Genomic DNA, 18,836 nt, shown 5'->3' with positions numbered 1-18,836 from the left:
GTTAGAAGTTGCCGGCAACTCACTCCTCCTGGGTTCCAGATTTTTCCTCTTTAAAAAAAGGGGGATTATCTTTATTATTTTACCAATGTTACCAGAAAGGTGAGCAAAATGGACTCTTCTGTAACTCTGCCACCAAAAGGAAGCTACTCTTCATATCTTGGTAGAATTTGTTTCAGAGTGGGGAGAAATTAGGAGCTTAGGGTCTTCTAACAGTCCTTCTGAAGTCACCAGAGTTTCCAAGTTAGAACCGTGGTATTTCAGCTTAGAAACCCTGTACAAAGGAGTTCAAAAAAGAGTAGCAAGCAGAGGCCAGTAGAGGTGTTGAAGTGCATGAGGACCACTTTCACCCTTGCTCAGGCCCTGATCAGCCCACCATACTAACTTCCTCTGCACCTTATAATAATTAACTGCCCAGGTCACACACTGGCCAGCAATCAACGCATCAGCATTGTGACCTAATCCAGGGCCTGTGCAGCATTCACTGTGAGATCTGTTAGATCCACGTGTCGCAGTGTTTGCTCTCCCCAATCCCGCAGCCTGTCCTCTGCAGAATGGTTCCCCTCAACTCACCATTCCTGCTCTGGAGACCCTGGTGTTGGCTGGGAAGACCAGGTGAGGTAGGAGATGGCAGTGCCAATGAGGGCCTGAAAAAAAATACTCATCTTATGCCCAGCAAGTGCAGTGTTGAGCTCCCTGTGGCGACCGGGCATGGAGGACAGAATAGCTCAAGCAGATCTGATCACAATCTTCCAGGAAACTTGGGCTCTGGTGGGAGTAGTCAAGGGCTTCCAACTTTGTCAGTGAGAACTAACATTTTTAGCCAAGTGGTGCTTCATCTCATGGGGTCCTCACAGCAAACATAATACCCAGTTTACAGACAAGGGAACCGAGAATCATAGAGTTAAAGTAACATGCTCAGCGCTAGCCAACTGGTCAGTGGTGGAGCTGGATTACAAACCCAAGGCTTGGGATGCCCTAGTCCCAAAGGATTGTTTCCTTGGGTGGCTTAGTTCACTTCTGCTGAGTAGATTCTCACACTTCCTGTTTCCACTGAATGTTTTCACTGATGCTTTTCCTCCTGCTTTCAACTCGGGCCTCATGACTCCTCATTCCCTTTCACGCTTAGAAACCTGCCTCACTAAACTTGGTCTTTCTCCAAGGCCCCAGGCACTCTCTCCCTCTTAACTCAAGCTCTTATCTCTGCCTGGAATGTTTTTCTCCCACTTTTCAACAAACTCCCACTCATGCTTCAAGTTTCATATTAAATAAAAATCTCCATGGAAGCTTCACCAATTCACCCCAGACAGAATGGTTCTCCTTTTCTTTTCACAGAACCTTATCTTGGCCCTACTTTAAACTTTATCACATTATACTGTAACTGTTTAACTTAGTATTTTCTCAACCTAGAGTATGAGTCCCATAAAAGTAGGAACTGTGTCTGACTCCTTTGCCACGGTACCCTAAAACCAAAAACCATGCCTGGCATATAGTGAGGACATCATTCTGACTTTTCAAATGGGCTGAGAAGCAGGCTGGCAAGGTGTAGCCTAATCCTAACACTTCATGAATTTTTCTCGCAAAGAAAATCTTCACTGGCTAGTCCAGAAGCCCTCAGATACCAGCTGTCTACTTCAATTTTGTCTGCTGGACTCAGGTGTTTTACAAATTATTTTTCTTAAAGGCGAATTTATATTTGATTTGGAAAATAGAATAGGAGGGAAAACAAACAAAAAAGAAGAGTGGGAATATCCCATTCAGAGGGAGGACTAGGATAGACTAAGGGCTATAGGGCTATAGGGGTCCTGGCTGCTCTGGGACTCAGTCCGGCTCTGCCCTTGCTGACCTGGAGATGCTGAGGATTTCCAAGTCCTCAAGGCTCCAACCTCTTCATCTGTAAATGGAGCTGAATAATACCTACCCCAGGTGTGTCATGAGACAAAATGAGATGGCACAGGCAAAGCACATACCACAGTGCCTGGCAGAGAGTCTAAGGAAAATGTTACTATTATTATTTGTGTCTTCCCAAACCTTCATTTATCCAAAATTCTTGTTTTATAAAGGAATCAACATGTACATTCCACCTTAAACTCTATGTTTTTAAACTTCTCCTCTAGGTTCCATATAAATTAGCTCCCAAAGAAGACAAGTATCGTGTCTCCGATCTCTGAAATATCTTCTCAGATGGAACAAGGCATATTTGTGGAAAGTACTCCATCCCTGAAAGATCGTGGGATTAAATCAAATGATAAAAGCTCAGCTAATTTAACAATGATCTCGATTTCTCTACTAAACCTCCAGCAGCTATGGAAGATGTTGCTTGCCTCTGCAAGTCCCATGTAAATTTACCAACTTGGAAATTTGTGGTCACCTACTCCCATGATTCCACTTTGCCCCAATCACACCCCCTCCAAATGAAGTTTTCCCAAGATAAATGTATCACCATTCCATGTCCCACACCTTTCTTCTAATCTGACACCCTTCTAATCTGGCTGATCCCTGGTAACCCCTGGCCCAGAGCTGGAAACATTGTTCAGAAAACTCTACAGCCTCCTTTATCACCATGAGTTGACCAGATGTGGTTCAAGTTGATCTAATGAGCCAGGCCTCTCACATTAAGGTTGGCCCATTCAAACTACAGCTGTCACTGTCTTAATCATCTAATCTTGATCTGTTACCACAGGCACTGGTCACAGGAGTCTATTTAAGTGTAAATTTATATTAATTACAATTCAATAAAATAAAATATTCTATCAACTCCTCAGTCTCACTAATCACATTGCAAGTGTTTGATAATCTCATGTGACTTGTGGCTAATATATTAAACAATGCAGACATAGAACATTTCCATCACTGCAGAAAAAGTTCTATTGGAAGGCATTGCTTTGAGCTTTATAAAGCTGATGTGTAAATAATAATTGCTAATTAAAAATCATGACATCAGGTGAATGGATGAAGAAGATGTAGCACATACATACAATGGAATATTACTCAGCCATAAAAAGAAACGAAAGTGAGTTATTTGTATCGAGGTGGATGAACCTAGAGACTGTCATACAGAGTGAAATAAGTCAGAAAGAGAAAAACAAATACCGTATGCTAACACATATATATGGAACCTAAAAAAAAAAATGGTTCTGAAGAACCTAGGGGCAGGACAGGAATAAAGACGCAGACGTAGAGAATGGACTTGAGGACACAGGGAGGGGGAAGTGTGAGCTGGGACAAAGTGAGAGAGCGGCATGGACATATCTACACTACCAAACGTAAAATAGATAGCTAGTGGGAAGCAGCCGCATAGCACAGGGAGATCAGCTCGGTGCTTTGTGTCCACCTAGAGGGGTGGGGTAGGGAGGGTGGGAGGGAGATGCAAGACGGAGGAGATATGGGGATGTATGTATATGTATAGCTGATTCACTTTGTTATACAGCAGAAACTAACATTATTGGAGCAATTATACTCCAATAAAGATGTTAAAAAAAAATCATGATGTCAGAATTTTACAAGGGTTGAATATTATAGAAGTTTTATTTACATTTAGTGTATTGGTATTTAGTTCCAATTATTCATAAAGGAATAAAATTCGAAGATGTGTATTAATTGTTGAAGCATGTATTTGAACTTTTTACTCAGGGCATAAATAAGAGTGTGATATGAAAAGAGCCTGAGGCAGGAACAGGTAGTGAAGGGACTTGGGAAATGGAGCTCTCCTATTTCATAGGCACCCACAATATGGATTTCCAACTGAAGGAACTGTAGATGATACAGGAATGGACCCATGTTTTGGGAGGATTAAGTGGGTGTTGGACTGGAGGACCCATAGGCATCACACCAGGTGAAGAACATTACTAAAAGATGTGCTGATGAAATCATGATGTGGTCAAAGATGTTCATCAATATTACTTATGGATATAAAATATCTGAATCAGATTTAATACTCAAAAGGAGGAGACTACTTATGTAACTTATAGTAGACCAATGGTGCGAAATGAAGGTATTTATGATAGGCTATGGAGTGGGACTTCTTCTGTTGTCTCATAGATTTTAGCTGAGATTTCACAGCTAAAGACAATCATCGATGTTTCAAACTCATTCTATGAAGCCAGCCTCACCCTGATACCAAAATTTGACAAAGATAAAGAAAATTATAGGTTATTTTAAAAAAGAAAGAAAGAAAATCACAGGCCCATATTACTGAAGAACATAGATGCAAAAAATCCTCAACAAAATATTAGCAAACAGAATTCAACAATACATTAAAACAATCGTGTATCATAATCAGATGAGATTTATCCCAGGGATGCAAAGGTGGTTCAATATCCACATCAGGGACTTCCCTGGTGGCGCAGTGGTTAAGAATCCGCCTGCCAGTGCAGGGGACATGGGTTCAATCCCTGGTCCAGGAAGATCCCACATGCCGCAGAGCAACTAAGCCCATGGGCACAACTACTGAGCCTGCGCTCTAGAGGCCGTGAGCCACAACTATTGAGCCCGCGTGCCACAACTACTGAAACCCGCACGCCTAGAGCCTGTGCTCCACAACTAGAGAAGCCACCACAGTGAGAAACCCACGCACCACAACAAAGAGTAGCTCCCGCCCGCCACAACTAGAGAATGCCCGTGTGCCACAACAAAGACCCAACGTAGCCAAAAAAAAAAAAGAGTAAAGGGAATGTGGGGTGGGGAAGGGACAGAGTGGGAAATTAGGGTTAGTCAATGCAAATTATTATATAGAGAATGGATATACAACAAGGTCCTACTGTATAGCACAGGGAACTATATTCAATATCCTGTGATAAACCATAATGGGAAAGAATACAAATAAGAATGTACATACATATATATATGTATAACTGAATCATTTTGCTGTAGAGCAGAAATTAACGCAACATTGTAAATCAGCTATACTTCAATTAAAAAAAAAAAAAAAGAGTAAAGGGAATGTGGTGAAGCCAAAGGAGGGGTCAGAGGCTTAGCCCTGGTTGGAATCTGGGACTCTTCTAATGGGAATTTTACTATGTCCTTTTGTATCCTGTCAGCACATCCTGATTGGAACAAAATTCCCCCTTTAATTCAACCAGAACTAAGTGAATATCTGCCTGTGAACAAAGAATTACTTCAGTCAAAGATCCTACACGGGAGGTTGACTACTGTACAGGATGCTATATATAAAGGTATGGAATGACTCTGAAGATTTTGAAGGTGTATTGATTCAAGATAGAAGTAAGTATAGTAGTGTATCAGTAGGGCTGAGTTGCTTAAGAAACCTTTAATGCAGTAATCAGTAAGGGAACCTGTCCTAGAAGGTGGATGCCCAAGAAAGGAGTTGATTGCTGAAACTTTTCATTAGACAAATCCGGAGAATCTTTTGGTGCAGTGGTGGAGAGAGCTGTTTAACCTGAAGTCAGCAAGTAGTATTAGGCTCATAAATAAAATGAATAAATAAAATCTCTTGCATCTGCAAAGGAGCAGAAAGTAGTCAGAGTGAGACTGGAAGGAAATTCTGTTAGGAGTTTATGAATTAGATCCCTTCCCAATTAGCCTTGTGACTCAGGCTGGGACGTTTCCAAATGAGAATTGATGGAAAAAGGTCAGAAGCCTTGGGCCACAGTCCTAAGGGAGAAATACATAAGGTGTATACAGTAATGAGTACAGTGGTGAGATAAAGTAAGATCCTTAGAGCATGACTAGGAGAGTTAGATATTCACAATAAATCAAGGAGCTTTTTCTGAAGCTTAAATGCTAAAAACTCCCTGGGTCCACAGGTGCCTGCTTGGAATTCCCTCGTTCACCGTAGTCATGTAATATATAGTGGCCACAGGGGATGAATTACTTGGGTAAACAGTAAATTAAGGATATAAGGATGAACGCCTGTGTTTGGATATCCCAGAAGTTACAAGGACACCAACACAACTCAAGCAGCCTTCATAGGAAGATATATGAAGAGAGACACGGAATTTTAATCATTGATTCTTCCAAAATTTTGCAAACAGTTGGCACTAGATGTCCCAATTGCGTCGAGTGCATCACTCATGTCAAGTGCATCGCTCATGGAAGTCCCTCCCCCCATCCATCTTACCTTTTGGCTTCGTCATTCATAGCTCTTATAACCTAGCAGCTGAGAGCTGGGACTGCAGACAATCAGCTTCTTCCTGAAGAAACCGTAAGTGTGGATTTCAAATACTGTGACAACACAACAAGAAGAGTATATTTCATGGGCTGAGAGTGTAATTTGCTTTCTCATAAAATTTACTTATGCCTTTGGGCCACGTCATAACTGGTCTAATGTAGACTCCTTCCTTATTTAAATAGACTTCTAATGGGTTTACTAGGTACCCCAAGCTTTTCTCAAGCATCCTTCTTTTAAAAGTTTTATCCAGACAAAGCAGGGAGTTAATGACCCTCACTGTTTTCCACCCCATAACATTTTCACCCAGTGTCTTAGACCTCACACACTGAAATGGCACATTTCATCTTCTCTCCCTGAAGACCTGCAGTTCTGAACATTCACTCCCATGCTTGCACATGAGCCTACAGGAACTTCGGGAACCCAATATTTAAATAATGGTGCCATCAGGTAGCCCTTCTTCTGAACACATATTCCTTCATCATAGCCTAGGGCCTCTCCCACCCAGCCCTGACACTATTCAGCCTTGTCCTAATAAGGACAATGGAGCTGGTGATCAGGACAAGCAAAGATGTTGACCTTGCTGGAACCATGGAACCAGATACCTTTTACTCCAGCCTTTGGCCCTGATCTGTCTCCATGCTGTGGAGAATGTACTCCAGCCAACACAAGATACTTAGCCTCTACCCACTGACTATTAAATCAGATTCCAAGTCTTTTATACAGTTTAAGTATGAAAGCCTTAAAAAAAAAAAAAGGAATTATGCCTCATTTGGCTTCCTCTAACAATACATGACCTAGCATAGCAGAGAAACTAATTGTATATTGATTACGTTCTCAACACAGGACTGGATCATAATGACACTCTAGAACTCAAGTATGCAAAAACATTTAAAGGTTATCAGAAATTTTAAAACATGAGTTTAACATTTTTCAAAAATAATGTTCCACCTAGATCCATATCAAGGTTGCTTATATTTGTTGCCACATAGAATATATATTATTAATCACATGGAGATGTGGAGTCATAATATATATAACAGAATTGATATAGTCTATGCATTACAAGCTAAAATGTTTTAATCCTTTCTCACTCATAATGTCCAAGTACAAAATAATTTATCCCCTTAGCAAAAAGAAAATATCCTGGCACCAATAAGATAACAGAATTAAGATTTGCCCAGGACTTCCCTGGCGGTCCAGTGGTTAAGACTCCACGCTTCCAGTGCAGCGGGCACGGGTTCAATCCCTGATCAGGGAACTAAGATTCCACGTGCTGCGTGGCAAGGCCAAAGAATTAAAAAAAAAAACCTGCCCAATATGAACCAAAATCCCTGAACATTAAAAGCCTAGATTCTCTGACTCTTACCTAAATACTCACAGCTCCCCATTCTCCCATTCATGAGTTGTTCCTGCCCACACTTATAGGAAAGAAAGGACACCATGACTGAGAGTCCAATATGCAGAGGGAAAGTTCTGCAAAGAACAATTGGGGTGCTGTTACCAGATGGAGGATAGTGGACAAAACCAAAAATATTCATTACATTCTACCCCTTGACTCTTTAACTCATATGCACTGTTTTCCATTCATAAACTTTTTAAGGCTTATGATTAAAATAGCCAAAAGCATTTAACACAACCCAAAAAGAGACCATCGGAAGTCCCGTTCACTACCTCAACTACCTTCAGAGCTAGGGTTTTACAGGAAAAGTCCCTTCTCTTTTAGCACTACCTGAATCCTGCCCGGAAGTTCTGCAACCAGTGTATCTAATGGCAAGTTTCAACATCAATCAACATATCTTAAATAAAACAGTAAGTAAAATGGAAAAGAGGGAAGTTCATTTAATTCTATAATACAAGCAAGGAAAAATAGGTAGCATATTTGTGCTGTATCTTATAAGGCTGTAACTTGTTTTAAAAACATTCCTCCTTCAAATATTGTACATTCCATATTGCCCCACCTTTGGCCAGAACCTCTGTTTAACTGGGCTCTTTACACATTGGGTTACCCAAAGTAACATTCTAGACAGAAGAAATATGAGCTCATGGTGGGACTTCCTGGGCAGTTTTTAGTCTTTCCATCTTTCAGGCTTTCATGCTTTCTAACTTCCATGAACCTTTACCACCTCAGATGATGTACAATACATGCTCTAGGGCTTCAGAGTCCCTTCGGTGAAGCGTTAACCATATCCCCCCTGATAGTCAGGCTCATTCACTTTAGATAAAAATATAATCCTCCTTTTCCTGCTTTACCAGGTGAAAGAGAATTCCAATTGAGCCCATAAATGTGGGTTAAGGAAGCTGTGACACCACAGAAAAAAGAGGCTCAGCCGGAAATGAAATATAACTGCAATGAAATTGCCTGGTCCGATACAAAGTCCTTCCCTCTAATGGAATGCTACTGGGTACATGAGTGTCTCAAGCATTTCTCAAGAACTTTCAATTGTTAGTTTTCTACTAGACAGAACAGAAAATGCAATGGAAAAAAATAAAGGAAATTTAATGACCCTCATTATTTTCTGCCTCACACCTCTTTCATCTAAAATTTTGTGCTGTGTGCTTTCCACTGAAATGGAACATCTCACTTTCTTCCCCCAGAGACATGCAGTGCAGGACTTTCACTGCACGTGATAACAGAGATACTTCATGCAAAACACCAAGGTTTCCAGCATCCTGGGAGATATTTATTCAATTCATTATAGCCTAGACGCTCTCCCATTCAGTTTTCCTTCTCCTTATTGGGAGCTGGGCTAGTTAGTAAGTTAAACAAAAATGTTGACACTGTTGGAACCATGGAGCAAGGCACCTCCAGACTCCTGGCCCAACAGTGAGGAATAGACATCAAGAGTTTAGCTTCTACTAGGTAGATCTTAAATATTCTCACAACACACACACACACACACACACACACAAATGGTAATTATATGAGGTGATGGAAATGTTACTTTGCTATCACTTCACAGTGTATACGTATATCAAAACATCATGTTGCACACCTTAAATATGATTTTTATTTATCAACTGTACTTCAATAAAGCTGGGGGGGGGGCAGGCCTGACTAGTCACCTCATGTTTCTACATTGCAAGCTTTTTATCTTCTGTGAAACTGTACGGCTTAAAACAGTGGTATTATGCCATTCGGTGTTTGCTTCACTTACCCTATTGTGATACATTAACCCTACTTTCTTCTGATATGGTCAACTGAATAAAATTGAGGATCCAGAAATAAATTCTTACATTTCTGATCAATTGATTTCCAACAAAGGGGCCAAGATAATTCAATGGGGAGCTCAGTTTTTCAACACGTGGTGCTGGGACAACAGAATATACACATGCAAAAGAGTAAAATTGGACCTCTACCTCACATCATATACAATAACTAACACAAGATGGATCAAAGACCTAAATGTAAGAGCCAAAACTATAAAACTCTTAGAAGAAAACACACAGAGGCAAATCTTTGTCACCTTGGGTTAGGCAATGGTTTGTTAGAATGACACTAAAAGTACAAGTGACAAAAGAAAAAATAGATACATTGGTCTTCATCAAATTTTTAAAAATTGTGCTTTAAAGGGCACTATCAAGAAAGTGGAGGGAATTCCCTAGAGGTCCGGTGGTTACAATTCCACGCTTCCACTGCAGGGGGCATGGGTTAGATGCCTGGTTGGGGAACTAAGATCCCGCAAGCCCTGCAGTCAGCCAAAAAAAAAAAAAAGTTTTATTCATAATTGCCAAAAAATGGAAATAAACCAGACGTCCATCAGTTGATGAATGGGTAAACAAAATGTGCTATATTCATACAATGGAATATTATTTAGCAATAAAAAGGAATGAAGTACTGATACATGCTACAACATGGATGAACCTTAAAAATATTATGTTAAGATGGGGCACAGAGATGCTTCTGGAAGAAATATCACAATGACTGCCCAAGGAGAACCCCAAGTTCAGTTCAAACTTATACTGGTTGGTGATGGTGTTATTGGAAAAACTATTTTCATGAAGCATCATTTGCCTGGTAAATTTGAAAAGAAGTATGTAGCTACCTTGGGTGTTGAGGTCCATCCCCTTGTGTCCCACACCAGCAGATGACCTATTAACTTCAATGTATGGTCAGTTTGTCAGAAGAAATTTGGTGGACTGAGAGATGGCTATTATACCTAAGCCCAGTGTGCATTATAATGTTGGATGTAACATCAAGAGCTACTTACAAGAATGTGCTTAACTGTAATGGAGATCTCGTAGGAGTAAAACACCCCCACTGTGCTGTGTGGCAACAAAGTGGATGATAAGGACAGGAAAGGTAAGACAAAATTGTCTTCCACTAAAAAAGAATCTTCAGGGACTTCAGTGCAGTGGTTAAGAATCTGCCTGCCAATGCAGGGGACACGGGTTCGAGCCCTGGTCCAGGAAGATCCCACATGCCCCAGAGCAACTAAGCCCATGCACCACAACTACTGAGCCTGCGCTCTAGAGCCCGCCAGCCACAACTACTGAGCCCACGTGCCGCAACTACTGAAGCCCACGCGCTTAGAGCCCGTGCTCCGCAGCAAGAGAAGCCACCACAATGAGAGGCCTGCACACCGCAACAAAGAGTAGCCCCCTGCTCGCTGCAACTAGAGAAAGCCTGCGCGCAGCAGCAAAGACCCAATGCAGCCAAATAAATAAATTAATATTTTTAAAAAAAAAGAAATTTCAGTACTATGAAATTTCTGTCCTAAGTAAATTCAACTTTGAAAAGCCCTTCCTCTGGCTGGCTAGAAAATTAATTCGAGACCCTAACTTGGAGTTTGTGGCATGCCTACTCTTGCCCTACCAGACTGTCATGCACCTGGCTTTGGCTGCGTAACATAAGCATGACTGAGAGGTTGCTCAGACAACTGTTCACCCAAATGAGGATGACGACCTGTGAGAAAATGAGTCTGGAGAACAAGGTCAGAAGTCTAGTTTTACAGGCAACTGTCCTGTGATGTCAGTGGTGCAGCATGTTTGCCACTTTATTATTATATAAGTTGAGCAGGATGTGTGCTTAACCTTTGGGGTGCTGAAGGAGAAGAACAGGCTTCAGAGTGAATGTGGCAGTTTTAAAAATACCTTCTTTTGGGCTTCCCTTGTGGCACAGTGGTTGAAAGTCCACCTGCAGATGCAGGGGACATGGGTTCGTGCCCCGGTCCGGAAAGATCCCACATGCTGCTCTGTGGCTGGGCCTGTGAGCCGCGTATCCGGAGCCTGTGCTCCGCAACGGGAGAGGCCACAGCAGTTAGAGGCCCGCGTACCGCAAAAAACCCCACAAACCTTCTTTTTTTGGGGGGCCTGCATATTTAGCTGTTTTAGAGTGCAGCTGTTTATTCCTTTAGTGTCTAATAGAAGATTGCTACTATCACATCACAATATTCAGTGGTGAAATCTTGTTACTGGCATTCCTCCCTTTCGTTTAGAATCAGAATAAAGTTTTATTTCAAATATCTTTTTTAAAAAAGAAAGAGAGAGAGAGAGAGAGAAAGGGAAAGGAAAGATTAAGTGAAAGGATCCAGACACAAAAGGCCCTAAATTGTATGATTCCATTTATGTGAAATATACAGACAAGGCAAATTTATAGTGACAGAAAGTAGATTAGTGGTTGCCAGGGGCTAGGGCAATGGGAGAATGGTGTATGAGTTTTCTTTCTGGGGTGGTGAAAATGTTCGGGAATTAAATAGTGGTGATGGTTGCACAATTTGTGACTGTGCTAAAAACTATTACATTTGTGAGTATGTAAATTATATCTCAATTTTTTAAAAACAGTGTGGTAGTTGTACAGGAATGAAAACAGTCATAGATAAATGAGATAGAAAATCCAGAAAGTGATCCAAGTATAATTGAGAAAATGATGAAGTAGCATTTCAAATCAAGGGAAATTTTATATATACTTCAATAAATGATCAGACAATTTGCTGTTCATTTGATATGGTAGTCAAATTAGATCCCTACTCCATACATTTATACAAAAATAAATATCAAATATATTAAGGTTGTAAATGTAAAAAAAATAAAATGATAAACTAATAGAAGAAAATATATGAAAACATGTTTCTAAATTTGGAGTGATAGAGGACTTTCCAAGACAGAAAACTCAGAAGCCCCTATGTTTGTTTGTGTGTTCATATATTTATGAATGACAGATTTCATCATATAACTCTATGTATATAATTATATAAACATTAAAAGTACACAATTGAAGAAACCACAACAGGATGAGAGGGCAAATAATACCCCGGGAGAAAATACTTACAGCAAATTGAGACTCATAATTTATAAAGTACTCTCATAAATCAGTAAGAAAAAAGACCAAGATAAAAATAACCGAAGTGTAAAAAGAGGCAAGGCGATTCACAAACTCAAAATGTCAATAACCATGCTAAAATAATCTCACCCCCACTAGTAGTCAGGGAAATATAAGTTAATGGTCTGCCATTTTTCACCCTTTAAATTTACAGAAAAATGAGCGTTGGCAAAGCTGTGATGAACTGGGTAATATCTGCTGAATTTTATAATGTATAATACATGCTTTTGACCCCGAAGCTCACCTCTAAAACTTTGTCATAGAAATAATTGTACATAAAGATCCATGTTCGAGAATATTCACTACAGCATTATTTGCAATTATCTATCAAAAACAATCTACTATGTTCATAGCAGCACTATTCACAATAGCCAAGACATGGAAACAACCTAAATGTCCACTGACAGATGAATGGATAAAGAAGATGTGGTACATATATACAATGGAATACTACTCGGCCATAAAAAAGAATGAAATAATGCCATTGGCAGCAACATGGATGAACCCAGAGATTATCATACTAAGAGAAGTAAGTCAGAAAGAGAAAGACAGGACTTCCCTGGTGGTCCAGTAGTTAAGACTCCATGCTCCCAATGCAGGGGGCATGAGTTCAATCCCTGGTCAGGGGAAGATCCCGCATGCTGCGTGGCACAGTCAAAAAAAAAGAGATAGAGAGAGACAAATAACATATGGTATCACTTATATGTGGAATCTATTAATAAAACAAGACAAATGAACATATCTACAAAATAGAAACAGACTCACAGGCATAAAGAACAGACCTGTGGTTGGGGGGGGGGGGGGGGGAGGGAAGGACTGGGAATTTGGGATTAGCAGATGCAAACTTATATATAGGATGGGTAAACAACAAGGTCCTACTGTATAGCAGAGGGAACTATATTCAACATCCCGTGATAAACCATAATGGAAAAGAATATGAGGGAATTCCCTGGTGGTCCAGTGGTTAAGAATCCGCCTTCCAATATAGGGGGCACGGGTTCGATCCCTGGTCAGGGAACTAAGATCCCACAAGCCACGAGGTGTGGCCAAAAATAATAATAATAAATAAATAAAGGAAAATAATTTTAACTGGGAGAACTCTAAAAATGGAAAGATATAAGCTCCATATCAAATGGATCAATGCAGAACAGAAGAACCTTAACACTGAAACCAAGTACACTCTATATAAAGAAAAATCAATAGCAATCTTATCTGCAAGCCCAAGAAGGGTTGCAAAAAGATAGAGGCTTTGTCACCTAAAACACTTATTGGCTTCATTGAAATAAAATTGAAAATAAAAGCCTTTGAAACCACTTGGCAAAGATGATGGGAAACAGCAAAAGCCTTGTTAAATATAAAAAAATTAATAGTTAGGGAAACAGAATACTTTAACAATTAAAAATCAGTCTCTCTATGACATACTGTTGAATGACAAATGCCAATATCACAGAACCACAGGCACTTCCCCTGATTGCTACCCATATTAACACTTGTGACGGTTATCTACGGGCCAGGAAATCTTCCTCTTTGTTTGGATATCTCAACAATGATTATGCAGTTTTTTCAAAAGATAATAAACTGGAAAAGGAAGAGATGAAGGAAGGGGAAGGGGGAGGGGGAGGAGAAAAGGAATAACAAAAAAGACTCATGGCCCCAAGCATATAAACAGCTCTGAACATATGGGAAAGCCAAAGGAGAAAAACAAGAGAATAGTAAAGGCTGGATGAACATTTCAGATTACTGAATTAGGATGGGATTTCCCTGGCAGTCCAGTGGTTAAGACTCCATGCTTCCACTGCAGGGGGGCAGGGGTTTGATCCCTGGTCAGGGAACTAAAATCTGGCTTGCTGCACTGCACAGCCAAAAAAAAAAAAAAAAAAAAAGAAAAGAAAAGTTTATTGAATTGGGCTCACAGATCCTTGTAGCTGAGAGGGACTTTTGATGCTGAAAACTTGGCCTCTGCGCACTGATGCCAAATGGAATCTTGGAAACAAGAGTTTTGGGTGAAGTAGAAAAGAATAGTTTTATTGTTTTGCCAGGCAAACGATAGGGGAGGGGAATTTGGTGGAGTGAGTTGCTGATAAGGATCAGGGTGTGTGCAGGGCCTGTTTAATCTGGCCTCAGGCGGTCTCCTGATGAGCTTTTGTGGTTCTCCAGGTTATCAAACTATGACCTTCTCTCTGGAATGAAGAATGCCTCATCAAGTAGTTTATCTTCCATTTGTTGGGGGGTTTAATTCTGCAGAAGAGCTCTAAGATATTGTTATGTGTGTCCCTTGAGGCAGAACTGGGAACCTGCCCCAAGGCTGCACTATTGTTTCTGGGCTGCTCCTCCCTTGTCTCTGCATCCCCTCCCTTCCCTGATTAGCAACTGTTAGAATCTGCCCTTTGGGACTCAGGGAAGGTCATGGAGGCTGGACTCAGGGAAGGTCATGGAGGCTGAAGCCTATTACCAAGAAATGGGGGGACACAGAAAGGCTTCCATGCCCAGAAGCCCCACAGGGTTCTGCTCGGTTTCGTTTTCACAAACTTCTAATTCAGAGATCCCCAAACCAGATCACCTACTAGAATCCCCTGAGGAGCACTTTTAAAATAACTACTAATAAATAAACAAGCAGCTTCTTTGGCCTGCCCTAGTTTTGACCTACTGAATCAAAATATCTGGGATGGGGGATCTCCCTGGTGGCGCACTGGGTAAGAATCTGCCTGCCAATACAGGGGACACGTGTTCGAGCCCTGGTCCGGGAAGATCCCACATGCCACGGAGCAACTAAGCCCACGAACCACACCCCCTAGAGCCGGTGCTCCAGGACAAGAAAAGCCACCGCAATGAGAAGACTGCGCACAGCAACAAAGACCCAACACAGCCATAAATAAATAAATTTATATATATATATATATATATATATATATATATATATGGGATGGGATTTGGAAATCTGTACATTAAAAAGCCCACTTGAGTACCGATGACCACTGAACCAGGCCAGGGTTAGGGGAACCGACCCTCCACACAGTAGAAAATTTGAGTATAACTTATAGGCAGCCCTCCCTATACGAAGCTCCTCTAGATCCACAGTCCCACATCCTCTGATTCAACCAACCAGCACTGCAGTGTTTACTATTGGAAAAAATCCACCCTTAAGTGGACCCACACAGTTCAAAACCATGTTGTTCACGGGTAAACTGTAATTCTATTCTAAAACCAGACCTGACAACCACTAACGGGCTTTCTGTCTCCATGGACTTGCCTATTCTAGATATTTTGTTTGAATGTGGCCTTTTGTGTCTGGCTTCTTTCACTTACTATGATGTTTTCCAGGCTCATCCAGGCTGTAGCATATGTCAGTACTTCATTCCTTTTAAGGCCAAATAATATTCCATTGGGTGGATATGCTCTATTTTGTTTATCCATTTATCCCCTGATGGACATTTGGGTTGCTTCCAGCTTTTGGCAATTGTAAATAGCGTATCAATGAGCATTCATGTGCAAGTTTTTGTTTAAACGCCTGCTTTCAATTCCTTTAGGTATATGCCTGAGAATGGAGTTGCTGGGTCATAGGTAATTCTATATTTCACTTTTTGAGTAAACACCAAACTTTTTCCTTTTTTAATGTGGCTACTAGAAAATTTGAAATGCAAATGTGGCTTGCAATATATTTCTATTGGAGAGTGCTGCTCTAGATATTTCTTTCTGCCTAAGAATTCTAACTGGTACTAAGCTCTCATATATGTATACACCCCCTTCCTCCAAACAGGATTTGAGGAACTTAATACTATAAAACAGATTCCATAAAACTGAAAAATCACTGAACCGAGAGTAAAAAAAAAAAAGTCAGAGACAATAAAAGAGGGTAGAGAAACTGAGTAACAATAGCTAACATTCATTGGGTGTGCATTTTGTGTCAGGCTCTGTGCTAAGTGCTTACTTTATATATTGACTCTTCCCAGAAATCTTGTGAGGTGGGCAAAGTGATAATGTTATTATCCTCATTCATTTTGCATAAAGATAATAAGCAACAAAGAGTCTAAATTCAAACCCAGCCCTGGCTCCAAAACCCAGGCTCTTGGGTAGGATGAATTGGGAGATGGGGATTGACATATATACACTATTGATACTATGTATAAAATAGATAACTAATGAGAACCTACTGCCTACCACAGGGAACTCTACTCAATGCTCTGTGGTGACCTACATGGGAAGGAAATCCAAAAGAGGGGATATATGTATACGTATAGCTGATTCACTTTGCTGTACAGTAGAAACTAATACAACATCATAAAGCAACTCTATTCCAATTAAAAAAAAACAAAAAACAAGCTCTTGGCTTCCTGGTAGCCAAAATGAAATATCATCTCTCGATAGCAACATAAGAGATGTCCAATAAATTATTTCCCATTCTCATAACAGCTTATCATGAGAGGGAAACTCCTGATCTTGAGCTCCACAAGGAATTTGCCCTGTGACTTTGGTACAAGAAACATTGATACAACATAATGGATAATGTCCCCAAGATAAACGTTACCAAAAGTGCAGAAGCATTCCACATCATATGAAAAGGAAGGCCATAATGTTAGGTCTTGCTTTATTACATGTAATTCAGTAGGGATCTGAAGTATAGACCCAGCTATGTAACTTTTTCTCAAAGTGGATTGAAAAAGCTGGGACGAGCTCAGAATAACGTTTCTCTTGCCTGGAAATGGTCTATGATGACCTCTGCTGCCCTCTGGTGGCTCTGAGCATAAAAGCACCAACAAGGAATTCCTTCCACTCAAAACTCCCAGCCCTCAAAGCGCAGCTAAGCCTGGGGTCCCAGAGGAGGAGCATCTGAGCCCCACTACCACTCCAAATAGGTCTTGATCCCTCACCGAGCACCCTACACCTCATGTTCAGTGTCTGGATGAGACACCCTCACAAACTCCATTTCATTTCTTAACAGGAAGAGCTAAATCGGACTCCATGTTCGATCTGTTTCTTTGACTTTAACCTTTGCTTTGCGTTTTGTTACTATTATCAGACATAATGGCCTGCCTCAGGGAACCCTGTCCACCTGTGGATGGCTGCAAGAAAGAAGAAATTAACACATCCCCTCACTAAGGCTGGCCATTCCAGGGGATACTTGCAAAATCTATGGCCTTTTTACTTTACTTCCTCATCTCCTCCCCCTCTCTGTGCTATAAAAGAAACTGGCATCCAAACCCTGATTAAATGATTTATCGGAGACACTAGTCTGCCATCTCCTTGGTCTGCCAGTAGGCTTTGCATTCCTTCCCTCAACACCTTGTCTCCAATTCATTGGCCTGTCATGCAGCTAGCAGAGCAAGCTTGGACTCGGTAACAATTTCCCTGTCCTGAGTGCACTGGTGTCCTGGTCCAGACTGGAGCTGGGGTCTAGCTTGTCGTTGGAAGAAAACAATTTAAGAGCTGTTACCTGATGGTCTGACAGTCAGTATATAAGGACATGATGACAGAGTATAAATGAGGAAGTATGAAAGGGAGAGTATGATGCAGAGTTATCCTTGCCTGTTCTCTTTTTCTTACTTCTCAAACTATCGCAGTGGATCCCAAACCACTAGCCTACCACTACTTTATAGTTAGAGAAAGTAGAATATTAAAATAAAAGAGGGACTTCCCTGGTGGTCCAGTGGGTAAGACTCCGTGCTCCCAAAGCAGGGGGCCGGGGGTTCGATCCCTGGTCTGGGAACTAGATCCTGCATGCATGCCACAACTAAGAGTCCACATGCTGCAACTAAGAAGCCCACATGCCGCAACGAAGATACCGCATGCCGCAACTAAGACCCCATGCAGCCAAAATAAATAAATAAGTAAATATTAAAAAAATAATTTAGAAGAATTTTGAGGTCAAACAGACCAAGGTTCAAACTAGCCCTCTGACTTACTCTGGGACTTCGGGCAAGTTACTTAAACTTTCTGACTCTCCAGAAAGAGAGAGACAAATACCATATGATATCATTTACATGTGGAATCTAAAATACGACACAAACGAACATATCTACGAAACAGAAATAGACTCACAGACAGAGAGAACAGGCTTGTGGTTGCCAAGGGGGAGGAAGGTGAGGGAGGGTTGGATTGGGAGTTTGGGGTTAGCAGATGTAAACAATTATATAGAGAATGGATAAACAACAAGGTCCTACTGTATAGCACAGGGAACTATATTCAATATCCTGTGATAAACCATAATGGAAAAGAATATGAAAAAGAATGTGTGTATATGTATACCTGAATCACTTTGCTGTACAGTAGAAATTAACACAACATTGTAAATCAACTATATTTCAATAAAATAAAAAATGTTTAATAAAAAAATAAACTTCTGACTCAGTTTCTTCATCTGAAAAACATGGGACTTCTCAAGGCCACTATGAG

At 40.8% G+C, this 18,836-nt stretch overlaps 1 protein-coding gene and 1 pseudogene across 1 annotated transcript in view; one reads left to right on the top strand and one right to left on the bottom strand.

Annotated features, from left to right (window-relative positions):
• Positions 1–6,012: 6,012 nt before the first annotated feature.
• Positions 6,013–18,836, bottom strand: part of WFDC3 (WAP four-disulfide core domain 3) — a 28,867-nt gene continuing 16,043 nt past the window's right edge. Inside the window, exons 5-6 of the mRNA XM_029221874.1 lie at positions 7,494–7,600; positions 6,013–6,180 (exon numbers count right to left, since the gene is read on the bottom strand). Coding sequence (XP_029077707.1) covers positions 7,524–7,600 — 77 coding nt within the window. The 3' untranslated portion in view covers positions 6,013–6,180; positions 7,494–7,523. The remainder of the gene's footprint in view (positions 6,181–7,493; positions 7,601–18,836) is intronic.
• LOC114894817 lies at positions 10,046–11,036 on the top strand (annotated as a pseudogene).

Source organism: Monodon monoceros, unplaced genomic scaffold (genome assembly GCF_005190385.1).
Source record: "Monodon monoceros isolate NGI ecotype Baffin Bay Population unplaced genomic scaffold, NGI_Narwhal_1 Super_Scaffold_13, whole genome shotgun sequence".
NCBI classification, from domain to species: domain Eukaryota; kingdom Metazoa; phylum Chordata; class Mammalia; order Artiodactyla; family Monodontidae; genus Monodon; species Monodon monoceros.
This window is presented reverse-complemented; position numbering and strand designations above follow the sequence as displayed.